Raw genomic sequence first — 27684 nt, forward strand, 5'->3', positions numbered from 1 at the left:
AGATGGAGCGCTCATTAATTAATAAAGAAACGAAAGTTTCAATCATGAAATTACACATTTTTTTTCCCTTAATATTATTATCTCTTTTCTATCATAAAATAGTTTTTTTTTTCTTTTTTTTTTTTTCTTTCAAATCGTGAATGTACTTAATAAATAAATTCTCACTTGGAGTTGGCAGTTGGCACGAATAGTCAAAGGGACTTGCTAGGTATACCGCAGATTGACAAAAAATATAACGAGGTGGGGTCAGAGACGGCCATGGCCGGCTTCTTTATATACACAATGATTCAGTGTTGGATGAATCATGCTTTGGTCGTTTTATACAATGGAGAGACTGGTGTCGTTCCTGAGAGTTCCCTTGGTTTTGTTGTTGCTAGTGCGTTGTGTTGCAATTCATGTAGGAGGACATGGAGTTGGCGAGCAGCCGCTGTCCAAGATCGCCATCCATAGGGCCCTCTACGCCCTTCATGATAATGCCTCCATTAAAGGTGAACCGGTCCTTCTCGGCATCAAGGTAACAGAAACTATTACTACTTCTTCATCTTCTTCTTTTCATTTTTGGGTTTAAAGAGGTTTACTTTGTTGACTTCTGAAAGTCCTTGTTTGGTTCGTTTTGAAAGGATGGGAAATAAAGAGATTTTGAAAGCTGCTAAGTATGAAAGCGATTTATCTATAAATTCAATCGATTAATCACTAATGGGGTACTATCTCATGTTGGTATAGTGGCCATTCATTCGTCTGTAATTATTAATGGAGTTGAGACAAAGCTGAAGCAAGTCCCACGTACCTGTTTACTGTGCAAGACACCAACATCTATGTAGTAACCATTATCTGATTGATTTTTTACACACAGGGGGAAGATTCTCAGTGGATAACAGTGAAAATTGAGAGTCCTGGCCCTTCTGAAGATGATTGGGTCGCTGTCTTTTCTCCAGCAAAGTTCAAGTAATGTTTGCCTTTGTACCTCTTATGAATTTCCCTCATGATCTTTCTTACATAGTTTGACTGTTTGGAGTACTAGAATTCAAAAAATAATACTAAACTCGGAAAGTAGTTGTAACCCTTAATACTAGGTGTCGCTGCATCCATTAGCAATCATTTCTGAATGTTTTATAGGACCATAATCATGCTCGTTACAGTTCATATTTATAAGTTCTCATTTTAGGATTTTTGTTAATCCATATCTTGGAGCCTGTGGATTGAAAAATAAAATAAAATGATCCTATAATGACAGCTCATCTACCTGCCCATCCGATGATGAACCAAGACAGCAGACTCCATATATTTGCTCAGCTCCAATAAAGGTATTTGTTATTGCAATATATCCTATGCTAACTCGATCCAATTTTGAACCATTTAAAATTAACTTTTTCGCAGACTAATTAATGATGGTTTGAATTTTCAGTACAAGTTTGCCAACGATTCCACTGCCGATTATACAGAGACAGGGAAAGCATCTTTGAAATTTCGATTGATCAATCAGCGGTCAGATTTCTCATTTGCATTATTCTCAGGCGGTTTGTCAAATGTAATTCCTTATCTGTCTGCCGTTTTAGTGATTTGTAATCAATTCTATTCTTATTGTTCAAAGCTTCATTATACTACATATTTCTCACATGGAACTTGTGCTGTACTGGGCAAATTACTGACTTTCTTCTAATTCTCAAGCCTAAATTATTCAGCAAAGCCAAGAACACTTCCAAGTGTTGACTAAGTTTTTATTGCTGTATTGCAGCCAAAATTGTTGGCAGTATCAAATACTATAGCTTTTGTGAATCCAAAGGCACCTCTCTATCCTCGCCTCTCCCAAGGGAAGTCTTGGAATGAGGTAAGCTCATTATGTCTTTTCTGTTCATGGATATTAATTACTAAGCCTACCTAAATTATTGATAGAATATTATATATAATATGGATTATCACTAAGGGCCCGTTTGGATAGTGAGATGAGATAAGATCAATTAAGATGATTTGTAAATAGTAGTGATATTATCAGTTGAAATTAGATGAGATGAGACCTCTGTATCCAAACGGGCCCTAAGTGTTAGTTTTATTGTGGAAGCCAAAGTTGTCTGATGTAATGTAGCAATGTTTTGTGTACTTCATAGTTCTGGACTCAAGAATATGAGCACTCACATGTCCATAAAACATTGTTCTGCTATCATTCAGATGACAGTAACCTGGACCAGTGGCTATAACGTTATTGAGGCTGTACCGTTTGTTGAGTGGGGTCTAAACGGAGAACCTCAATCTCAATCGCCTGCTGGAACATTGACTTTTAGTCGAAATTCCATGTGTGGTATGAACCATGTTCTCCTCTAATTATGCTACTTTGACGAGGCTGTACCCTTTTATTTTTAAGTTGCTTGATCGGTTACTTTCAAATGAAAACACGTTCGGCTAGCAAGCTATTGTAAGCATATCATGTCGAAAATCCTGATGTGCTGTGCTTTTTATATGATACTACTATTCCTTAATCAGGCTCATCCCTCAGTGATTGATAAAAATTAAATATGAGAACAAGGAAACAAAAGAAAGCTAGCAAGGAAGGAAGGAAGGAAGAATATTATTGTGGATTAATACTCGAGCAATTTTCATAATATCTACATAGATGAAAACTTCTCACAGCATGGGCTGGGAATTGACTCTGTCAAGATTCTATTGTATATCCCTCCTGAAGACTACTGTTTGGCCAACCGTTCAGGAGAAATTTGGAAGGTCGCGGTAGAATGTGAAAGAAACACATAGAAAGTGCCAAATTTTACTTAAATACAGAAAACTTGAGAAACTATAGGAAGAAACTAGGAGAAGCATTTGAACTTCTTTGTGGACCTAAACAGGGAAAAAATTGACCCAAGAATATGAAAATGACACTAAATCAATGTAATAACGAATTTAGGCTCTCCATTCTGCAGCTCCACCGGCACGGACAGTTGGTTGGCGTGATCCTGGTTTCATCCATACAAGTTTCTTAAAAGAATTGTGGCCAAACTCACTGTAAGTACCCTAACCAATAAGCTTTATGTTGTGGAAGTGCTTAGATTATTGTTCTTAAGGCTCTTATGATGATGGTTATTCAGGTACACTTATAAGCTTGGCCATAGGTTATTTAATGGTTCCTATATCTGGAGCAAATCTTATTATTTCAAGTCATCGCCATATCCAGGGCAGGACTCATTACAGCGTGTTGTAATATTTGGCGACATGGGAAAGGTATTAGTATTATAAGTTATAGAAAGTATGATAAATGAGGAATGAGTACCTTCTCGTAGTAAACCTTTACTTCTTGAAAAATTCTAAACATAAGCCCCACACTCCTACACACCACTTAAAAACATGTAATTTTACCATTTTACCCTCATATTTCATGAAATAGGAAATATGAAATATGAGGATAAAAAAATAAAATCACATGTTTATAAATGGTGTGCAGAGTGTGGGGCTTTTGTATAGCACAACTCTTTTGGTTATCAAAATAATAATCGAGAAATTCTCTTTACATATGTTTCGAAAGTCAATGAATTGATCTTTTCTTTCCTACTGTAACGAACTAATACTGTATTATTGGTGGAAGAAATGCATCAAGCAATGTCTTCCTAAGCATGCCTAACCAATTTATTAGTGAAAGTAAAAAGAGCAATGATTAAAGAAACTATTCAGCGAGTTTATAACCTGTAATTGTGATTTAGTGCAACAATTCTTTCCTATGCAATTGGAGAAGATGAATTCCTAGCAACTGTTAAGCACGTATGTCCTATAGGCTATAGTTACTTCTCCAAATCTCTTCTTACCAGCGGTTCCTCTTCCTTTGGTGTCAATAGATCTTAGAAAGGTTCATTGTTTTTATTCCTTTGTTTTTCCCAGTTCTCATTGTAAAGTGTATTCCCTAGCAAGTATCAACTACCAAAAGAATGTTGAATGGACAATAAAAGTTGTCACCAGTAAATTTGTAGCTTTCTAGGTAGATATTATACATTTTCCCAAATTTAAAATAAGATATTTACACTTTGTTCCCATGTGTTGTAGGCTGAACGTGATGGTTCTAATGAGTACAGTAATTATCAGCCAGGGTCAATCAATACCACCGATCAACTTATCAAAGACTTGGATAACATCGACATAGTTTTTCACATTGGAGACATCACCTATGCAAATGGATACATATCGCAGTGGGACCAGTTCACATCACAGGTCGAGCACATTGCATCAACAGTACCATATATGATTGCAAGGTTCTGATGCTTGCTGCATTGCATGTATAGTTATGTTTGAAGCATATTTTGGTTATATAGGTTGGAACTCACATGTAGTACTCCTGCAGTGGCAATCATGAACGAGATGTACCAGGGACAGGATCCTTCTATGACTCTAATGATTCAGGTGGTGAATGCGGTGTCCTTGCCGAGACCATGTTTTATGTTCCTGCTGAGAACAGAGCCAAGTTTTGGTAAATAATATCGACTCTTCTTTGAGTTATTAATTTTTTATTAGTACTGTGAATTCCCTCTTAGAGTTATTAAAGGTGCCATTAGAAGAAAGAGTTCAGAAAGATAAACAGTAAATGTTAGTGATCAGGGGGGAGTTGAGATTCAGGCTTTGATAGCTCAATTTTACAAAGAGTAATTAGAGTATTGTCTACAAGGTTACTGTCTACAAGAATTTTTAAAGCATGCCAAAATGTGCCAGTATGTTGCTTAGTTAATAAAATCGTCTGCACTGGCTTATGATAATTCCCGGTTTTTGAACAAATAAAAAAGACGGTTATTTCTGCTTCTATTAAGGACCATTTTTACAAGTTTCATTTTGAATTGCTCTGCTTGCTAAATCCCACACTGACATGTCCAAACTTCCCTTTTGAAAATCTTGTTGATTGGTCGTTACAGGTATTCAACAGATTATGGCATGTTCCACTTCTGTATAGCCGACAGCGAACATGATTGGAGGGAGGGTACTGAACAGTACAGATTCATAGAGAACTGTCTCGCATCAGCCGATAGACAAAAACAGCCATGGTTGATCTTTGCTGCTCATCGTGTGCTTGGTTATTCCTCCACACAATGGCAGGATGGCTCATTTGGGGAGCCCATGGGAAGGGAAAGCTTGCAAAAGCTCTGGCAGAAGTACAAAGTAGACATTGCATTCTTTGGCCATATCCATAACTACGAGAGAACATGCCCCATTTACCAGGTTAGGAATAATAGAAATCATCCCATGTTTTGAATGAAAATTTATTTATTTTATTTATATTTCCAGTATTGCCAAATGCTTATTCAATCAAAGGGCAAGCCCTTTCTGTTAAGGATACTTCAGACAAAAGTTTTGATCACTTAAAAATTATGTGGGTGACGCAGAATCAGTGTGTGAATAAAGAAAGATCTCACTACTCAGGCACAGTAAATGGAACAATCCACATAGTTGTTGGAGGGGGAGGGAGCCACTTGTCAGAATTTGGGCCAGTTCAGCCCAATTGGAGTGTTTACAGAGATCCTGACTTTGGCTTTGTCAAACTGACTGCATTCAATCACTCATCCCTTCTGTTCGAGTACAAAAAGAGCAGTGATGGAAAGGTTTATGATTCCTTCACCATTTCCAGGGACTACAGGGATGTGTTGGCCTGTGTACACGATGGCTGTGAACCCACCACATTAGCTTAATGCGATTTATTGCTGTATGATTGACAAGAAAAATGTTCCAGTATTATTAATGCAATTGATGTCGCCATTACAAAATAAAAAAGAAAGTTATATGCACCTTCTCTTTCCTCCCTTTCCAATAGATTATGGTTAATAATATGGAAGATAATCATTCTGAGCCGCCCAGAGGAATCAAGTTCATATTTTTATCAGTACAGCTTTGTATGGACTTTGTATGGAATTCTCTGCTTTGATTCTTAAAGATAGACAAGGAGCTCGCTGTTAATTCTTAAAGAGAAGTGCTACGTTCCCAAACAAACCTCACAAAAAAAGGTCTCCTTTTTCTTTAATGGGTAAGTAACCAATAAGAAGGAGACCCGAAAAGTAGTTTAAAGTCGTATAATTCTGGGATTCTCAACGGCATCACATCCAAATTCAAAGATTAGCCAAACAGTGCAAATCTATTTTTTCCCACGGAAGGTGGCGGGGGGAAAGAGAACTACTCAACAAATGCAAGGGAATTGGTTTAGTTTCGGTTTCAGAGACCTCTGTTGGAGCAACCACTGTTGACAGAATCACGATTGCATTGGAAAAGAACATGAAAGCTACAAAAATCGTGTTGCTTTTCGTTGCCATTGTGTCAAAAATAACCCTTGCTAACTTGGGCTAGCATTTAACGAGACTCTCTCTCTCTCTCTCTAATGAAATTGATAAGTGTATAGTTTTTTTACAATTTTATTTTAAATGAGGATTCCTTTTATAAAACAAGTCACATATATTTGTTCAGATATAAAATAAATAATAAAATCTTACTCTTTTCATTAGTTTAAATTTTTAAGATAAGTGATAATTTCACATAATATCATAATAGAGATTTGATTTCTTCTGAATTCGAATTCTAATTATATACTCTATACTTTATTCCGTTTAATTAAATATTTAATATTCAGTCCAAGCTACTTTATAGTGTACTATCAAGAAAGTGATGCGAGTAAAATGAGACACCGTGTGCGCACTAGCATTGGATTATATATATGCATATGCATCTACATATATTTGTATAATATGATCTTAAATTGAGCTGTATTGGATTATGCATATCAAAAATTCGTATAATTATGAACAATGTTTTTACAAATTTAAAGATGTATTGTTCACTCTCCAAATCTCATTTCATTACTTTTATCTCTCTCCTCCCCCTCTCTCTCTCTCCCCACCAATGGTTTAGGAAAATAATTCTAGTGGATGCTAAAAGATAGAATTTGCAGTAGTGCTAATTGTAAAAAAGAAAAGAAAAAAAAAAAGAAAAAAAGGAAATAATAATAAATATTTTATTATTATTTAACTCGAAAATATATAATTCAATATGAGCTTTTCTTGATATAAAAATGCACGTAGAAAAATCAATACTAGTGCTCTTTACCAATGTACTCGGTCGAATGAATTTGGTTGCGAGTCTCTCGAAGTCAAAACAGAAAGCGATGCTTTATTTTCATTTATTTTTAACTTCTATCTCTCTAGAATCATGAAATGAAAGGTGGTCTTGCATTTTCTCGGGGACTTTCGGTACTCTTATGTTTAGTTGCTATAAGAAGGCCGAAGGAAAAGTGGATTAATATCTTTTGTATGAACACATCTTATAATCTTGTTTATACATAAAATAGTTTAATTAATGCATTTACTTAATTATTTTCCTTTTCTTTTTCGAACTTTGATTACGAAGAAAAAAATAAATTCCCACCTGGCATGAGTAGTCAATATAAAGCGCTGCTTGACAAAAATATTGTAAGAGGACGTGAGATGATGGAAATTAGAATAAATAGAACTGCGAGGAAAATGAGAGTGAAGATCTTTGGGTAATATACTTTTAAGATAATTCTACTTATTCTATTGTGATAAGGTAATATCGTCCATCAATTTTTAAAATTTTCTTTTCAACAGATTGATTATCTAATAGTGATAAATATAACATGTACATTTTATATGATGGGATGAAAGTGGGAAATATGTAGTATTTAGCATTACTCACATTTATCACCCTTTGAATCATCTTTTATCTTTTAGAAAAAAAAAAATCTAAAAGTTAAGAGTACACACAACACATTATACAACATATTGCACAATAATGTTATAAAATGAGGATATTTTTATAAAATGATATCATTTGTATAAGATGTTTTACAAAAATATCCCTCATTTAAAACATAGTTGTGTAAAATATTGTAAAAAAATGTTGCATAAATCATTTTCCTTTTATTATTCTCAATGTTAGATTAATGTCAGATTGAATCAGAGTTTATATCTATTTATAAGGAAAGTATATAAAGATAAGATTAGATAAAATCTATAGATAATTATTATTAAAGTTCAAATCTTTAGATCAAACATCTTAATTGGAATGATAATTGAATCAACTTCAATGTAGAGAATTTTGATATCTCATGAGTATAGTCTTTATATTCGGTTGAATGATTGTAGATGAGATAATTCAAATGTTTGTATCAATGAAGTGATAATCGAGAATGGTGAGATAATGATTGTCAATTAGAACATCAAATTTGGAGATTTCGCTGGCAAGAATTTGATAATTGGCCAAAATCAACAAAAGGCTAATAATAGGTCAAGAGATTGAGTCAACGATGAGCTAAATGTGACCTTAGTAACTACACTAAAAATAACAAAATGCTAACAAAAATGAGTTTGAACTTCAAATCATGCTCACAAAAAAAAAAAAAAAAAAAAAAAAAAAAAAATAATAATTGAAATTGAAATAAAGGAAGGAGGATGTAGGAAAGAAAAGAAATCTCAATACTACATATTTATTATTTTCAATGATTAAATAAAAAGCATAGATGATAGCTCCCTATTTATAAGAAAATTATATATAAATGAGATAAAATAAATATGTTAATAATTATAAAAATCAAAACTCTAAATAGGTTAAACCTTTGATCAATCAAGTAGGCAAAATTTAAAAATAGAATAATGTGCCATAAAATAGACCTCTAAATCAAATGGTGGCTGCCAGCCATTGGATTCCGACGTCCGCCGAGTGGATCCGGTGATCGGCTGCCCGACTTTGGTCAATTCCAACAATTAGCATTAGAGTTTTTAAAGTTTAGAGCTTTGTATTTTAGAATTTTTTTAAGATTTTTTTTTTAAATCTTTTTAAAAAAAAAATGAAATTCGATTGGAGGACGTAAAACGTTACTTTGAGATTAGAATCAAATTTAAAGAGACGTAAATCAAAGAGACGTTCTTAGTTCAAAGATTGAGATAACAAAAAGATTTGATTGTTATGATCTCTATCACGTTATAAGGCTGGCTTAGTATATATATATGTATACGATGGGTTGCTGAGGCTTCAACCAAGTATTGAGTTTTAGATGAATGCTTGCTGGTCGCTTTAAACAATGGAGAGCTTGGTGTCGTCCCTGAGAGTTCCCTTGGTGGTGTTGTTGTTGTGGCTAGTGTGTTGTGTTGCAGTTCATGTTGGAGGACACGGAGTTGGCGAGCAGCCGCTGTCCAAGATCGCCATCCACAGGGCCCTATTCGCCCTTCATGTTAATGCTTCCATCAAAGCTGAAACGGTCCTTCTTGCAGGCTGCAAGGTGACGTAAACTTCGTCCTCTTCTTCTCTTTGATAATACCCGGACCTTTGGTGGTTTAAAGAGGTTTACGTTGTCGACTTCTGAGAAGCCATTTTTTGTAACAATTTCAAGCTTAATCTTCTCTCTCTCTCTCTCTCTAACTTTCTCTTTCTGATTCAAGATTCAAATTTGATGGTAAAATGTTGAAAGGTATTACTGGCCAAAAAGAAAAGTCTAAAGAGAACGGATTTATCTATAAATTCAATCGCTTAATGGCTAACGGGGCATTATTCTCGTGTTGGTATCGAGGCCATTCATCCATCTGTAATAATTTGATTGAGTAGAGAGTCAGAGACATAGCTGAAGCAAGTCCCACCTGTTTACGTACGGTGCAAGACACCCACATCTATGTAGTAACCATATGAACATGTGTATCTGGATTATATTGGTTAATCCTTAAAGCTATATATCTCTGTGTTGTTAGGTAATATGGGATTAGTAATGTCTGATTGATTTACGCACAGGGGGAAGATTCTCAGTGGATAAATGTGCAAGTTGAGAGCCCTGGCCCTTCTGAAGATGATTGGGTTGCTGTATTTTCTCCAGCAAAGTTCAAGTAATGTTTGTCTCCTTACCTCTTTTGAATTTTCTTACATAATAGAATTCACAAAATAATACTAAACTCGGGAAGCAATTGTAAGCCTTAATACTTGGTGTCGCTGCATCCATTAACAATCATTTCTGTATGTTTTATAGGACCATAATCATGCTCATTATAGTTGATATTGATAAGTACTCATTTTAGGATTTTTGTTATCTATATCTTAGAGCTTGTGGATTGAAAAATAAATAAAAAAAAATCCTATAATGACAGCTCATCTACCTGCCCACCTGATGATGAACCAAGAGAGCAGGCTCCATATATATGCTCAGCTCCAATAAAGGTATGTGTAATTGCAATATATCCCTATGCCTAACTCGATTCAATTTTGAACCATTTAAAGTTAACTTTTTCTCTAAGTAATTAATGGTGGCTTGAATTTTCAGTACAAGTTTGCCAAAGATTTCTCTGCCGAGTATACAAAGACGGGGAAAGCATCTTTAAAATTTCAATTGATCAATCAACGGTCAGATTTCTCATTTGCGTTATTCTCAGGAGGTTTGTCAAATGTAAGCCCTTGTCTGCCTGCCTTTTTAGTGATTTGTATTCAATTATATTCTTCTTGTTTAAAGGGGAAATTGCTTATTTTCTTTTAGTTCTCAAGCCTAAATCTTTCAGAAAATCACATTTGATTAATTTTGTTCTGCTATATTGCCAGCCAAAATTGTTGGCAGTCTCAAACACTATAGTAGCTTTTGCAAATCCAAAGGCACCTCTGTATCCTCGCCTCTCCCAAGGGAAGTCTTGGAATGAAGTAAGATCTCTTTTCTTTCGTGGATAATAGTTACCAAACCTACAACTAATGTAATGGAACAATGTTTTGTATGATTCATTGTACTGGGCTTAAGAATATGTGCACTCACATTTTCATCAAATGTTGTTGTGCTCTCATGCAGATGACAGTAACTTGGACCAGTGGCTATAGCGCTACGGAGGCTGTACCTTTTGTTGCGTGGGGTCTCAATGGAGAACCCCAATCTCAATCGCCTGCTGGAACATTGACTTTTAGTCGAAATTCCATGTGTGGTATGAACTATGTTTTCCTCTAATTGTAATACTTTGTTGAGGTTGTACCCTTTTATTTCTAACTTTGCTTGATTAGTTACTTTCAAATGAAAAACCTGTTCAACTAGCAAGCTATTGTAAGTCATATCATGTTGAAAACCCCACCATGCTATTATGTTATATGTTACAACCATTCCTTAATCAGGCTTATCCTCCCTAAGTGATTGATGAAAATTAAATAAGAGAACAAGGAAAGGAAGAAAGAATATTCTTGTGGATTGATACTTGAGCTTTTCTCATAATATGTAAATAAATGAGTATTTTTCACGGCATGACTTGGGAATTGACTCTATATCCCTATTGGAGACTACTGTTTGGCCAACTGTTCAGGAGAACAATTTGGAAGGTTGTGGTAGAATGTGAAAGAAACATAATACAAACCACCAAATTTCACTTGGTACAAAAAACTTGAGAAACGATAGGAAGAAATTAGGACTAGTATCTGAAATTCTCTGTGGACCTAAACAGGGAAAAAATTGATCCAAGAATATGAAAATGACACTAAGCGAAACCAATGTACTAATGAAGTTGGGCTCTCCATTCTGCAGCTCCACCTGCGCAGACAGTTGGTTGGCGTGATCCTGGTTTCATCCACACGAGTTTCTTAAAAGAATTGTGGCCAAACTCACTGTAAGTACCTTAATCAACAAGGTTTTATGTCGTGTAAGTGCTTAGATTATTATTCTTAAAGGCTCTGATGATGATTAGCTATTCAGGTACACTTACAAGCTTGGTCATAGGTTAATAAATGGTTCCTATATCTGGAGCAAGTCATATTATTTCAAGTCATCACCATATCCTGGGCAGGACTCATTACAGCGAGTTGTGATATTTGGTGACATGGGAAAGGTAGTATTATGATTTTTATAATCTTCCATTCATACCTCTGCTACCTCTCCAATCAGTATATGTCATGTTGCAAATCAGCATCCGTGGTTATGGAACTAAAACTTGCACCGGGTTAGGTTGGTTGAGATCATTGCTACGCATTCAAGGCTCCATTGCGAGCCTTTGCTTAACATTTTATGCCTGCTTTTGTGTTTTTTCTATAAGAAAAATTCAAGTCGATTGATTTTCTCATGTTTGATGATGCACACATAAAACTATCAACATTTGTGTTAACGTCTTTCAGGCAGAGCGCGATGGCTCAAATGAATATAGTAATTATCAGCCAGGTTCACTCAATACTACCGATCAACTCATCAAGGACTTGGAAAACATTGACATAGTTTTCCATATAGGAGATATAACATATGCAAATGGATACATCTCGCAATGGGACCAATTCACTTCACAGGTGGAGCCAATTGCATCCACGGTCCCATATATGATTGCAAGGTTTTGTGCAATTATTCACTCTATACTTGTCTGTATATTGATTTGGGTTTTAATATTACTTTTATGACTCTGGTTGATTTTTTTATTTTTAAATTCCTCTGCAGTGGTAATCACGAGCGTGATTGGCCAAATACTGGCTCCTTCTATAACAAAACGGATTCAGGTGGAGAATGTGGTGTGCTTGCCAGCACCATGTTTTACGTTCCTGCTGAGAACAGAGCCAAGCTTTGGTAACTGCATGTCTTCATTACACCTATTTTAAGCATTTATAGGTTGCTAGTATAATGAATGGTGTTCAAAGATACACAAACAATTAACAGTGGTGCTCCTAAAAGGCAGTTTAGTACGTTATTTTGATTTGCTTTCTTTGCTGTAGATTAGTGGCTTGTATTCAAGCTTTTCTTTCTAACTTCTTAAATAAAAAAACTCTGAATATGCATGCAGGTACTCCACGGATTATGGGATGTTCCGCTTCTGTATAGCCGATAGTGAGCAAGACTGGAGGGAGGGATCAGAACAGTACAGGTTCATAAAGCGTTGCCTTGCGTCGGTGGACAGACAGAAACAACCTTGGTTGATCTTTGCTGCCCATCGTGTCCTTGGGTACTCCTCTGACTATTATTACGCCTTGGAAGGCTCATTTGCAGAGCCCATGGGAAGGGAAAGCTTGCAAAAGCTTTGGCAGAAGTACAAGGTGGACATTGCCTTTTATGGCCACGTCCATAACTATGAAAGGACATGCCCCGTTTACGAGGTAAAGTCAATAGCTTATCCAACTTCTATAAAGTTCATTCAAGTAAGCTTGATTATCTATGAATCCACACATGTACAGAGTTTCATGATGCATACATCAGCCTACAAACATGTCATATCTGTATTTAATCAAGCCTGCCTTTCAATATGCCGTATCTGTAGTTAATTAAGTTTCAGCAGTTAGTATTCAATGCGTTCATGTAGTTTAGCGAGTTCTGTATATAAGTATTAGGTAAGTGGGTTCGATTATCAACTCTATTAGTTGTGACTCAATGAAATAGTAGTAGTATTCAATGCCTGTTAGGTAGCACTACATCTTAATCATTTTGAATTCCAAATAGCTCAATCACTGGGTTTTAGATCACTTCAATGCAATGTCTTTAATGGTATGTTAATTTGTTGGTGGTGCAGAATCAGTGCGTGAATACAGAAAGATCTCATTATTCAGGAACTGTAGAGGGAACAATCCATGTTGTTGTTGGAGGGGCAGGGTGCCACTTATCAAAGTTCAGCCAAGAGACACCCAAATGGAGTCTTTACAGAGATTATGACCATGGATTTGTCAAACTGACAGCGTTCAATCACTCCTCCCTCCTCTTCGAGTACAAGAAAAGCCGAGATGGAAACGTATCTGATTACTTCACCATAACAAGAGAGTACAAAGATGTCCTGGCTTGTGTGCATGATGGTTGTGAAGCCACCACTTCGGCATCTTAAACTTTACCTTGAAATTCAAATTCTTTCAAGGTTACTTGCACCTGAGATTTGTTGACAGCAAGTATCTCTTAGACTCTTTGCACAGATGGCGACCGTGAAATTTACTTCTCCTCTCCTGCTAGTTGTGCTATATTCTCACTTCTTTCCTATTTTTTTTTGTTCATATATTCGTTGATTATTTCAGCTAAAAGGAAGGGGACCTTGAAACTTGAAAGGAAGTTATTTTTGGGACTTTCCAAGGATGAAAGAAACATGAAAAATATAGGCATATGAGAAGCTTATCTATCACTACACTCCACACACACACAAGCGTGTATGTTTACACTGACACTGTTCAGAAAACAAAACCAATAGCTCCGAAAATTGATAAAAATGCACAAATAGATGTGAACAATAATGCAATTGTCTTCAAGCTGCCGGATCATTACCAGTGCTGCTTTAGCCCTTGTTTGGAACATCAACCATCTCATTTCATATTAAATTTTTTCATAATTTTTTTCCTAAAACATCACTCATACATAAACACTTTCAAATTTCAAATCTTCAACTTTTTCATCTAATTATTACTTAATTATTACAACTTTGTCAAACTTCTAAACAAAATACAAAAAACAATAATACTTAATTCCTCTGTGAATTGGATTGGTTGCCAAATTAAATTATTTTGCGATGGATCTTCAATTTTTATTTTTTAATGTTTAGTCCTTTTTTTTTAAATATCTCATCTCATCTCAACATCTAAATATCACAAATAAAAATATATTTCAATTTCAAATTTTTAAATTTTTTTATCTAATTATTACAACTTCTTCACAAACTTCTAAATAAAACATTAAAAAAAATTCAAAATTTTCAAATTCTAAAACAAAAATAGTACATGATGGTTATATTATAACATTTTTTTAACTTTATAATCTTATCTAAAATTTTTTATCTCATTTTTCAAAATCTAATAAAATATTTTAATTCAAATTATTTTATTATTATTTACAAATTATTTCATTATTACTCATCAATTTTTTATACTCATGTATATAACCAAAAGAGCGTTTAGTTTTGCTGCATCAAGTAACCAGTCAGAAAAAATCTTGGTAGAAAAATCAAATACTCGAGAGATTAGCAGAGGAAGAAGAAAAGAATAAACACGGAATTTGAGATGTTTCCGTCCAAGAGGTCCACGTTCACAAGAGACGAAAACCCTATAGAATATGCGTATATTCCACACGTGAGCCTCATGCGATGATACTGTTTTTTGTGTTTATTTTCCCAAGACAGAAGTCTTACAGTTATAAAAAAGAGCCTATAAAAATATCCGTAATTTCATATCTTTATTTTATAATAAAAATAATTTTATAATTTAATAAATCACATTAAAACACATTAATGATTATTTTTGTATAACTCATTTAATGTAAATTGAATTCCTCCAACGATTATGTTAAAAAAAAAAAAAAAAAAGGTGAATAGGGACAAATAAATCTTAATCATTACTCTATTTTTATGCTGGTCCGGCAGGTGTAAACCAGATCGAGATAAAAGATTTCTGATGTGGCCCATGTCGGGTGGATTTATTTAATTGGGCCCGATAGGACCACAAAATTAATAAAGTCAGATAATATGAAGGACAATGCTACAGAGTGTAGTATTGTTTTACATGTATTTTTTTTAAAAATTATTTTTTATATAAAATTTTTAATATTTTTAAATATTTAAAAAAATAAAATAAATTTAGAATATTATTAAAAATACACTTTCTTAATCAGAAAGTAAAAAAAAAAATTATTAAAAAATACTTCTTTAATCACAAAGTAAAATAAAAAATCATAAAAATGATTTTTTATTTTACTTCATGATTAAGAAAATATTTTTTAATAATATTATGATTTTTTTTTATTTTTTTGAAATATATAAAATTGTTAAAAAAATTTATATAAAAAAAAACACATAAAAATACACTACTAGACCCTAGCGGGAGATAAAGCATTTTCCTGATATGAAACGCGTGTTGCACGAGCAAATAAGATAAAAAGGAAAATAATAGACATATAACTCTTTTTATGACTTTTTATATAATTATGTTTTAAATTAGGGATATTTTTGTAAATTAACTTATAAAAATAACATCATTTTACCTTACATAAATACCTTCATTTTAAAATATAGTTATATAAAAAGTTATAAAAATGATTGCAAATGTATCATTACTCAATGCTATATATACATACAATTTTATGCACAATATTATAATTATTAAGTAGCAATCCCATTTTATCAACGTTTTTTTTTCTTCAATTTGAATCTCAAATTATGAATTTTAAAATCTTCACCATTTTTAATAGCTGACTCATCAACACGTATGATTATGTATGTAAAATTACAAATATAGATAACATTTTTTATAAAATAATGCTAGGTATAAGTCTTAAGATATACAAATCTCGCCCACTCTATATGAAAAAGAACAAGCTCCACTATTAAAAAATAATTTTTATATAGGTCTTAAGTTTACCCACTTTTTTTTTTTAAAAGTTTACTAAACTTGCACACTGACGACAAATATCATTTTTTTATAAAATAATTAATTAAATAAATTTCTAAAAAAGAAAAAAATCAAAATAATTAAATGAACAAATAAGATAAAGAATAATTCTATAGGAAAATGATAGACATATAACTCTTTTTACTACTTTTTATATAACTATGTTTTAAATTAGGGATGTTTTTGTAAATTAACTTATAAAAATAACATCATTTTACCTTACATAAATATCCTCATTTTATAATATGGTTGTACAAAGAGTTGTAAAAAAAGGTTGTAAAAATGGTTGCAACTGTATCATTACTCAATGCTATATATACATACAATTTCATGCACAATATTATAATTATTAAGTAGCAATCCCATTTTATCACATTTTTTTTCTTCAATTTGAATATCAAATTTTGAATTTTAAAATCTTCACCATTTTTAATAGCTGACCCATCAGGACGTATGATTATGTATGTAAAATTACAAATATAGATAATATTTTTTATAAAATAATGGTAGATATAATTTTAAGATGTATAAATCTCGCATACTTCTTTTAAAAAAAATAAATTCTACTATAAAAAAATAATTTTTATATAGGTCTTAAGTTTAACCATTTCTTTAAAAAAAGCTCATGTGAGGAACCCCATTTAAGCCACTTTGGCATCTTGGCAATTTCTAAAATTAGACTATTTGTTTTATAAAAATGTCCTTTGTGTTGGTAACTTTGTGAGGTTAAGAGAGAGAAAAGAAAAGTAAAAAGAGCGAGTTGCAGCCGTACGAGAATTTTTCTTTTTCTTGCACTTTTATAAGAGTTTTGAGGGGTTATTTGTGATTCAATTTTGACGAAGAGTAATGATATTTACAGTTATGAGTATAGAAGTATCGTGTAATTACTTTGAAAAAAATAAATAAATATGAGATCTATATAAAAAGAAATTAATTTTTTAATAGTGGACTTCATTTTTTTTAAAGTGACTGCACGGTATTTACATATTCTACAACTGTATGTAGCATTACTCTTTGACGAAATATCAATATGTTATTTTTGTTATTGTTTAGATTATATCTATTTATGTGGTGATGATTATACGTTGAATTAAAAATATAGATGTTTTTAATGCACTAATAGCCTCTATAAATTGCTCTATAAAAGATAATAGGTAAGCAAGATTTAAGTCATGTAGTTATTAGAGGGTTTTCTATGTAAAAAATTTTGGTATCTTACTTAATTTAATTTAAGTAAAAAATATTCTACTATTTATTTATATTCAGCTTATCAAATATGTAGTGTATGAATGATGATCAGTAAGACAACTCAATTAGTTTAATAAAAATAAAATAAAATAAAAATATATAAAATATTTTATATGAGATAATGAGTAGTATCTTTCAATAATTAATTATTACCTCGTGTACGTAGATAATAATTTGTATGCCAAAAGCTGCAAAAGCACTACTTTTTTTAAGGAAAACTCTAAAGTCAGGTGATTTTATGTACCGATTGTGCACCAAATGCTGATGTGGTTGTACCGTTTAATGAAACATGGAGCTTGATCCTTGCAGTTTTGCGTGAGTGGTCTCAACTACTCCACCACCTCTTCCGCCCACCTCAATCGCAGCCACCACCTCCTCCCTCCTCATTCTTTTCTCCTTTTCTCAGATTTAAACTCTTATTATGCTCAACAGCCTCCACCATAACCATTACAATCTCACTATCCAAATCCTCCCACCCCCAAATCCCACTCCACAGTACAACTCATTTCACTAATTTTCTTCCAACTAATCTATTCTCTCAATCTTTTGCCACTCTCACTCCCTCCCCTCTTCATACTATCTGTCCATCTTCAATCTTACAAGAAGGAGAAACAATAGAAGAATATGACGATGAAGTTGAGAGTGGAAGTGAAGACCCGGAATTCGGAGGGACTGATGGAGAGACTTCTCAAGTGATGATTGTGAGTTCTTTGTCTTCCTCGCCTTTGAAATTACTGGGTCTTAGTGTGAAGAAGAAGAAGGAGCTAGCCTCGTATGCACACATCTTGGGGAAGAAGATCAAGACTCAATTGGTGGGCAAGTCCCAGTTGGTGGGCAAGTCTGGTGTTACTGCTAGTGTTACTAGGTCGTTCATTGAGACCCTTGAAGCCAACGAACTTCTAAAGTTACCCATTAATTAAAAAAAATTATTTTCTTTCTCTTGTGGATTGGATGGTAGTTTGGTTATCTAGGTGAAGATAACTTTGAGTTTTCTATTCGTCATGGTGATGGAAATGAAAATGAAAGAAGATTTCGTTTGTTTCAATCTTTCCATCTGAGTTTTTTTAAAATATCTGGTCTGCCCGTTAGCTGCCCAGAAAAATGAACAAAATTGAAGAATGTTTTGAATCTAATGGTTTCTCTGTTGTTTTCGTCTTTGAAAAATAATGTCTAAATAATCTTGATTGGGGTTTGGGATTCTATTTCTCTTATTTTCTCGACAAAAGTGAGGCCACCGCACACATTTTCATTTGGATAGTGATATAGCATCTGACAAAAATAATAAAATATCAATTGGGGTTGGCCCACCAACTCGCTTGTACCTAGAAGAAAGACAAGATCCAGACGGACGACGACGACGTAAGCGTACAACAGACGGATGGATTGTGATGGAGATGAGAGAGAGAGAGAGAGAGAGGTGAGAAGGGTTACTAGGTTAGGGAAGCAGGGGAGGGGGAGTCTCGCACCCCGCCACCCACCCCTAATTTCTGAGAATCTCAGGTGTGGCTGGATAGTGAGATGAGATAAGATAGTTTTAGATGAAAGATGAAAGTTGAATAAAATGTTATTAGAATATTATTTTTTAATATTATTATTGTTTTGAAATTTGAAAAAGTTGAATTATTTATTATATTTTGTGTGAGAATTTAGAAAAGTTGTAATGATGAGATAAGATAAAACACTTTTACTATCCAAACGGGGCCTTAGCTAGCTAGGTACCGATCGATTTTTCCACCCATGAACATGCATGCACAAACTTATATCATACGGAAACGACCTTGCTGCATGCATGCATGCATGATATCAGAATCAAAACATAGACAAATAAAAAACTTTGGAAGACAAAACTTTGAGTAGCCTTTCTTATCACGACTATAAATGCTAAAGTTGGCTGGGATTAGATGACTAAATGATAAGATTTATCTTATCATTATAAGTTTGAATTTGAATAAATGTAAAATAATTATTGACTTTATCTTGAATAATATTGAGTTTATCTAGAAGTCTTTAAGGTTGTTTAGAAAAGTCAGTAATATGAATTTCGAATTCAAAAAGATCTGAAATTATCCAGAACAGAAGCTGAACACAGATCAGTAACTACAGAGAAAAATTATCGCGAAGTGTTAGCAATCTGTCAGGAAACGTTCTCGTAACTGACTTTACGTGTCAACAGAATCCTACTTCAACTGGGACTCTTTCCAAATCTAATATTTAAAGGGATTCGGTTTTATAACTCATTCAAGGAGTTGGATTAAGGATTATTCAGATACATGTTCGTGTGCTTATGAAGGGAAAATTATCTTGATAATTTTCACTTTAATTTTTTCATCTCTCCTTAAGTGTGATCGTGCTTCAAGTGTAGAGGATCAAATGATTGAATTTCAGCCTCTAGAGTTCTAAGAGGAAAGGCAATATTTGAATATCGCCAGAGCTTTTGGCTGCTACTGCGGTAGAAGACAAACGGGTCGTTTGCCTTGGCAAGTAAGAGAATTAAGTTGTAAAGGTTTTGTAATTAATGAATACTTATAATTGATTTTCAAATAATAAAATTGATTTTCCTGGATTTGGCTGCCTCGTACCTTTAAAGAGTTCTTTAAATGGTTTCCCTTTGAAACAATCATTGTGCTGATCACAGTATTTGATTTATTTCAACATTTCTACTATTGAGATCTAACCAATTTGTTCAAGTAATTTGATAGGTGATTTATTGGAATAACAGGGGTACTTTGGGAATTCTAATTGGCATCAGAGCGTGGTTCATTCATTCAAGTATGATCCGTGCCCCTGCAATATGTCATCCTTGACTGCCCCACCGCACTTCAATGGTGAAAATTATGCATATTGGAAAGTATGTATGCGAACTTTTCTCAAATCATTGGATGAACGAGTGTGACATTTTGTTAAAAAATGATGGACTAAACCAACAACAAGTATTGACGTTTGGACAAAAGATGAAATCAACAACTGTAACTGGAATAGCAAGGGACTGAATGCTATATTCATGGCTATATCTCCTGAAGAATTTAAGAGGATATCCATGTGTGAGGTTGCTAAAATAGCATTGGATATTCTGGAGGTTAAGCATGAAGGAACAAAAACTGTGAAAAGTTCAAAACTACAATTATTAACCTCTAAGTTTGAAAAGATTAAGATGTTGGAAGATGAAAGTTTTTATGAGTTCTATGCTAAACTAAATGACATTGTTAATTCTAGGTTTAATCTCGGAGAAAAAGTTGAAGATTCTAGAATTGTAAGGAAGATTTTGAGGTCCTTATCTGAAAGATTTCGGCCTAAAGTCATTGCTATTGAAGAAAGTAAAGACTTGGATGTAATAAAGGTAGAAGAGCTAGTCGGGTCTTTACAAACATATGAGTTTACACTTTCTCAAGCAAGAAAATGTAAGTCTATTGCCTTAAAAACTATAAAAGAGAATCATGAGGATTCTTCAGGCGAAGAAAGTCTAAATAATGAGGAAATAACCCTTATTGCAAGGAAGTTCAGAAAATTCATGTTTAATAAAAAGGATAATAGTAAACTCAAACGAGGAAAAGAGTTTTCTGGTAAGAAAAATGAATCTGAAATTGGAATAAAAATAAAATTGAAAAAAAAAGATAAAGTGAAGTGTCATGAATGTTCGGGGTATGGTCATATAAAAATTGAATGCCCAAATTTCAGAAAAAGTAAAGAAAAAGCATTGAATGTCACACTAAGTGAAAGTTCTGAGTTTGAAAATTCATCATCTGATAATAAAAAATCTTTTATGGCTTTTTCCACTATTGTGAAGGATTTGACTGAGGTTGAACTAACAAAATCTGAAAGTGAAAGTGTGTTTAGTGATTCAGATGTAGCACTTGTCGAAGCTGATCAGGATTTGAGCATACAAGAAGCATATAATGATGTATGTGAAGAAGTAGTCAAACTAAAGAAACTCAACAAGAAGCTGTACAATAGACTTACTACTGTGGAGAATGAGAAAAACAATCTCTCAGAGGCATTAAAAATTGCTGATATTGAGATATCTCGATTAAATGATCAAAAGGATGCGCTGGAAAAAGAAGTTGAAAATTTCAAGAGAGCAAGCAAAAGTCAGCAACACAAAAATTAAAAGAGATGTTGAGTTGTCAGAAGGTAAGTAATGACAGAACTAGTCTAGGATATACTACTTCAAAAAGGAAAGAAAAACTAACATCATCATCCGCTGCCACTACCTCTAAAGGTATAGTTTTTGTTAAAGGAAGTCAAGATAAAAATAATCAAAATCATTATTTACCTAAACCATTATTTTCAGCAAATCTGCATGATAAATCAGCCACGAGAATGATGAAAGGTAAATATGATGATCAATTTATTCCTACTTGTCATAATTGTGGAGTTATTGGTCATATAAGATCACACTATTTTAACCTTTATCAAGTGCAGAAAATGAACAGTAAAAGGAATACAAAAGGGAGAGGGAAGAGTCTAGAAGATCAAGTTGATGGGATGAATCAACAGATAAACTTCTTAAGTATTAAATTCGGTGAATTAGCTGATTTTTGCTTAAAAAACAAGAGCAGTCAAAGTAATAAGAATGAAAAGAACAAGTCAGTACCAAAGTTAAAATGGATAATTAAAGAAAATGCTATGTGCCTTGTTGTTCACATAGCACTCAAATCAATGGAAGACTATCTATGGTACCTTGACAGTGCTTGTTCCAGACACATTCTGGAGACAAATCCTTATTCAAGAAAGTTGAACAAACTGCTGGAGGCACATTGACCTTTGGAGATGGGAGCAAAGCTGTTGTAGAAGGGAAATGAGGTATTGAAATATCTGGTTTACCTGTTCTACATTATGTCTTATTTGTTAATGGTCTCAAAGCAAATTTACTCAGCATTAGTCAGTTTTGTGATGATAATCTTTCTGTGCAGTTTTCAAAGGATGAGTGTAATGTATACAATCAAGCTGGAGAATGGATTTTGAAGGGTACTAGAAACTCAGATAATTGCTATGGAGTCTCTTCAAGTTCAAAGTTGAAGTGTCATAGAACCATACTTGATGAAACTGAATTATGGCATCAACGTCTTGGACACATTAATTTTAGAAATCTATCTAAAATTTCAAAAAGAGAAGCTGTAAATGGACTACCTACTTCTCGACCACTTGAGTTATTGCATATGGACTTGATGGGTCCAATACAAACGAGAGTCTTGGTGGAAAGAAATATATTATGGTGATTGTGGATGACTTCTCAAGATTTACATGGACAATTTTATTGAAAGAAAAATCTAAAATTTTTGATCTTGCCAAAAAGTTGTTCAAAAAACTACAAATTGAAAAGGAAGTTTCTATCTCTAGAATACGTAGTGATCATGGTAAAGAGTTTGAAAATACTAATTTCACTAATTTTTGTGATGAATAGGGTATACATCAAGAATTTTTTACACCCATTACTCCACAACAAAATGAAGTGGTGAAAAGGAAAAATAGAGTAATTCAACAGATGGCCCGAATCATGTTGAGCAACAAGAAGATGGCATTATATTTTTAGGGAGAAGCTGTAAATACAGCAAATCACATTTTGAATCGAGTGGTTCTAAGACCAGGCACCAAATATATACCTTATGGTTTGTGAAAAAATAAAAAGCCCATGGTAAAATATTTTAGGGTTTTTGGGAGCACATGTTATATCTTGAGAGATAGAGAAAACACTCATAAATTTGAAAGCAAAAGTGATGAAGTAGTGTTTCTAGGATATTCTTCAAATAGTAAGGCTTATAGAGTTTACAACTTACGGACAAAAACTGTTATGGAATCAATTAATGTTGTTGTGGATGATATTTCAGCTAAAACCACCATGCAGGAACTTGAAAATATGAAGGAAGTGATACGAGCTGTTGAAGAAGACTCTCAAGAGCAAGATGCAGAAGAAACACCACAAATTTCATCAGAAAAAGAACCTTCTTTCAGAATTACTCAAAATCATCCAAAGGAAAATATTCTTGGTGATCTAGATGAAGGTATGAGACTTAGAAAAAGAGTACTAAATCAAGTTTCTTTTATGTGTTATTTGTCAAAGGTTGAACCTAAGAAGGTTGAGGAAGTATTAAATGATGAAAGTTGGGTCAATGCAATGCATGAAAAACTTCATAATGATGTATGGGAGTTAGTTTCTAGACCAAAAAAATTGCAATATTATAGGGACTAAGTGGATTTTCAAGAAAAAATCTGATGAACATGGCACTATTGTGAGGAATAAAGCAAAGCTGGTTGCACAAGGTTACACACAAGTGGAAAAAATTGATTTTGATGAAACATTTGCTCCTGTGGCTCGTTTGGAATCTGTTCGCATTTTACTTGTACTTGCATGTCATCTAGACTTCAAATTATATCAAATGAATGTCAAAAGTTCATTTCTAAATGGACTTTTACAAGAAGATGTATATGTTGAACAACCTAAAGGGTTTACTAATCATCTTTATCCTGATTATGTGTACAAGTTAAAAAAGGCTCTCTATGGATTGAAACAAGCTCCTCGTGCTTGGTATGAAAGGTTAACAGTTTACTTACTTGAGAATAATTTCATTAGAGGACAAGCTGATAGGATTCTTTTCATAAGAAGATTAGGTAAACAACTCTTAATTGCTCAAATTTATGTTGATGATATTGTCTTTGGAGCAACACTAGAGTCTCTTGCACATGACTTTGCAAATGAAATGAAATCTGAATTTGAGATGAACACGATTGGTGAGTTGAATTTTTTCTTGGGCATTCAAGTAAAACAAAGTAAAGCAGGAATTTTTATCTCACAATCTAAATATGCAAGAGATCTTGTTAAGAAATTTGGAACGGAAGGAAAAAGTAATGCTCGCACGCCTATGAGTACTTCAATAAAAATCAGCAATGATTATACAAATAAAAACATTGATCCCACACTTTATAAAAGTATGATAGGAAGTCTTTTATATATCACAGCAAGTAGACCCGACATAGCTTTTAATGTTGGTGTGTGTTAGATTTCAGGCTAATCCGAAAGAATCTCATCTTGCAGCAGTGAAAAGAATCATAAAATATCTTAATGCTACTATTGATTATGAGATATGGTATTCAAAAGACACTAATCTAACACTTGTTGGTTATTCGGATGCTAATTGGGCTGAGAATGCTGATGATAGGAAGAGTATTATGGGTGGATGTTTTTATGTAGGTGGAAACCTTGTAGCTTGGATGAGTAAAAAATAAAATTCAAATTCTTTATCCACTGTTGAAGCCGAATATATAGCTGCAGGGAGTTGTTGTACACAAATTTTATGGATGAAAAAAATGTTTGATGACTATGGTTTTCCTTAAGATACCATGACAATCTATTGTGATAACTCTAGTGCTATAAATATTTCAAAAAATCCTTTCCAGCACTCTAGAATTAAGCACATGGATATTAGACATCATTTTATAAGAGACTTAGTTGAGTCCAAAATAGTATCCTTAGAACATGTTTCTACAGAACATCAATTGGCTGACTTATTTATTAAACCTTTAGATGGTCTAAGGTTTGAGTTCTTAAGGAAAGCCATTGGCGTATGTGATATCAAGTAAGTAACATCTTATCAGATTAGTTTAGGATTTAAAAAAAAACATTTTATTTTAAGATATTCTTATTTCTTAAGGAACATGATTGATAAACTTAAAGTCTGAACATGTGTGGTATTACTTGAAAAATTTCTGAACTCATGCACTTTCTTCTTTGTGCAGTACACTCCATAAATACTAATCCTATGGGTCATCTTGACAAAATTCACTTACAAAGCACTGTGAGAAACTTGTATGTATGCATATTATAATCAAAGTATACATTGGATATTGAGATGTTCATAAAAGAGGGAGTTCATGCCCTAAAAAAGCTCTCCTCTTGCCATACACTAAGAGTTGATCCATATAGAAAAAGTCAGTGATAAATCATTGCAGAAAAAGACAAACATCCTACACGGATCTTCCACCTTAAGTTCTTATAGAAAGAATCATTGTTCTAATCATTATGGAAAAAGATGAGCAATAAACATGAACACAAAAAAGGGATTGTACAAACTAATGTTTGGAGGGACTGCTCATGTATCTAGGCCCTAGCATAGAGTTTGAATTTTAAGGTGAGTAACAAACTCTTATGAGCATCTAAGTGAACATTGAAGAAAGAAGTTATAAAAGTGCTATGATATAAGGTTACTCACTCACACACTCACTTGAACTTTGAAATTGATGATCTTATGAGAAGTGAACATTCATAAGTGATTGTTGCAAATGAGTGTGTGCAAATGATCAGTTTTTATTTTGGACCACACTATGGTTAAACTATGAGTAATATTAAGCATGTTACTTATCTCATTATTCATTTTTTTACAATAAAAAAACCGTCATTTTGTTTATATATTATGTTTTTCTGTTTTCTGATTTTTTTTAAAAAAAAAAAACAAAAAATATAAAAAAAAAATAAAATAGTTTCTATTGGGTGAGTTTTGGGTGCTGGTCTGCTTCAGAGGACTTTGTGCTGGTTACTTGGAGTCTTAAGGTTTTTTCTTAAAAAGCACGTGCTCGGCATCAAATCTCTTAAAGTGAATAAGATATTTAGTCAAACAACCATATGCATATTCGCACACGACATAGTTCTCTTCGTCGAAACCATTCTCATTCACGACCTCTCCCTTACTTCTCTAACAAACCTAGAAGTTTGGCATCTCATCTTATCAGTTTAGTGCCTCTTGACCCAATCAATTCATTTTGTTATCAAGGTTAGATTTCTTTCTAAAATCAGAACTCTTTTATCTCTCTAAACCTATGGATTTTCTCGGGAGCACACCACATATTTGTGAAAATTTCTGAATCAACCTAGAGTTGCTATTTAGAGCTATATTTTTTACTTAGTTGATTTTATGCTTCAGATGAGATTCAAAGAACGTGCTAAGCGCCAAAAACTCACACCCCCAGTGCCAACTTAGAGCTCCACCTCCTCAAGTAAGGATGAACCTGTGGTAGATCCACATCAGTCAGGAGAAACCTCAACTCATTCTCTTCCACCCGTGCCTGCACCTACTGAAGCCACTACTGCTCGTTTTGCTTCAAGTGATGCTGAAAATGCCTATCGCACTACTTTTTCAAAAAGACCAGTGTTGGGTCAGAGCGAGGTAAGTATTAATGATTTTCCTTCAGATGATTTTCAACTCATCCAAATAATATTTACTGAAAGAGGCTGGGAGAACCTTACTCATGCATCTCTCACTCCTTGTGTTGAAGTTGTTTGCGAGTTCTATTCGAACATTGCTCACTTCAACCTGGATGAGCATAGCATTACGTCTATTGTTCGGGGAACTCAAATTGATGTTTCTCCTGCTGTTTTAAGAGACTTATTTGATCTACCTGAGGTGGAAAAACCTTTATATCCATATAAAGGCATGAGGGCTCCAACAAAGACTGCAATGCGCAATTTATTTGTTGGTCCCAATGGTTCAAAGTGGACAGCCAAGTCTCATAGATTGCCTCTTAACAATATGCTTTCTCAGTTTACACTCTTGGCAAAAATAGTGCTCACAAATCTCTGGCCCATAAGCCGTCACACAGAAATTACACTTGAGAGAGTCTACTTCATGTATGCTTTGGCAACTGGAGTCTCTATTGATTTTTCACGTCATGTTATTGATATTATAGATCGTTCTCATGTGGAAAAAGAGCAACATCTTCCTTTTGGCAGCTTAATTACCAAGTTAGCTATGAAAGCCAAAGTCCCCCTTCGGGCAAATGAGCCTACAATGAAGATGCCATGTTTTGTCTCAGCCTTAACTGTGGTCAAATCTACGGCTGTCCTCACTAAAAAGAGACCTCCAACTAATGAGTCAACTTCTTTACCTACAGAGCCTTCTAGTTGTATGACTCAAGTTCTTGAGCAAATCTCTCTTTTGTCTCAAAAGATTGATTTATTTTCTACAAAATGGGAAGAAGGCCAGTCCAAGTTAGAGCAACAATTAGTTGATGTGCGTTCTGATTGTGTACAAGCAAATGATCGATTGGTACAGCTCTCCTCGGATGTCCAGCAGATCATGGCAAATGTGGTTGACTCTGATGATGAGTTCTAGATCCCCTTGGCTGATTGCAGACGAATAAGGGGGAGAAAAAATT

General features: G+C 33.7%; 2 protein-coding genes across 2 annotated transcripts; both read left to right on the plus strand.

The window, feature by feature from the left end:
• The first annotated feature begins 188 nt into the window (after positions 1-188).
• LOC121234916 (probable inactive purple acid phosphatase 27) lies at positions 189-25821 on the plus strand. The gene is made up of 13 exons (XM_041131059.1): positions 189-514; positions 854-945; positions 1235-1304; positions 1406-1528; positions 1736-1828; positions 2167-2296; positions 2913-2994; positions 3078-3210; positions 4024-4229; positions 4319-4444; positions 4881-5184; positions 5349-5672; positions 25771-25821. The coding sequence occupies exons 1-12, from the start codon at positions 305-307 to the stop codon at positions 5649-5651; spliced, it is 1872 nt and encodes a 623-aa protein (XP_040986993.1). The 5' UTR covers positions 189-304; the 3' UTR covers positions 5652-5672; positions 25771-25821.
• On the plus strand, positions 9030-13852 carry LOC121234919 (probable inactive purple acid phosphatase 27). Its single transcript, XM_041131061.1, has 12 exons — positions 9030-9241; positions 9745-9836; positions 10095-10164; positions 10268-10390; positions 10540-10635; positions 10778-10907; positions 11495-11576; positions 11663-11795; positions 12079-12284; positions 12389-12514; positions 12729-13038; positions 13449-13852. Exons 1-12 carry the CDS (start codon positions 9044-9046, stop codon positions 13752-13754), a joined length of 1872 nt encoding a protein of 623 aa, XP_040986995.1. The 5' UTR covers positions 9030-9043; the 3' UTR covers positions 13755-13852.
• Positions 25822-27684: the final 1863 nt, after the last annotated feature.

Source organism: Juglans microcarpa x Juglans regia, chromosome 6D, assembly GCF_004785595.1.
Source record: "Juglans microcarpa x Juglans regia isolate MS1-56 chromosome 6D, Jm3101_v1.0, whole genome shotgun sequence".
NCBI classification, from domain to species: domain Eukaryota; kingdom Viridiplantae; phylum Streptophyta; class Magnoliopsida; order Fagales; family Juglandaceae; genus Juglans; species Juglans microcarpa x Juglans regia.

What these genes read in the sequence shown, in the direction of transcription:
- LOC121234916 (XM_041131059.1), top strand. Translation starts at nt 305, where the DNA reads ATGCTTTGGTCGTTTTATACAATGGAGAGACTGGTGTCGTTCCTGAGA. An exon ending in GAATTGTGGCCAAACTCACT is followed by an intron (nt 2,995 to 3,077) that starts GTAAGTACCCTA and finishes ATGGTTATTCAG; the next exon opens with GTACACTTATAAGCTTGGCC. An exon ending in GTACCATATATGATTGCAAG is followed by an intron (nt 4,230 to 4,318) that starts GTTCTGATGCTT and finishes GTACTCCTGCAG; the next exon opens with TGGCAATCATGAACGAGATG.
- LOC121234919 (XM_041131061.1), top strand. Translation starts at nt 9,044, where the DNA reads ATGGAGAGCTTGGTGTCGTCCCTGAGAGTTCCCTTGGTGGTGTTGTTG. An exon ending in TTTTCTCCAGCAAAGTTCAA is followed by an intron (nt 9,837 to 10,094) that starts GTAATGTTTGTC and finishes CTATAATGACAG; the next exon opens with CTCATCTACCTGCCCACCTG. An exon ending in TAGTCGAAATTCCATGTGTG is followed by an intron (nt 10,908 to 11,494) that starts GTATGAACTATG and finishes TCCATTCTGCAG; the next exon opens with CTCCACCTGCGCAGACAGTT.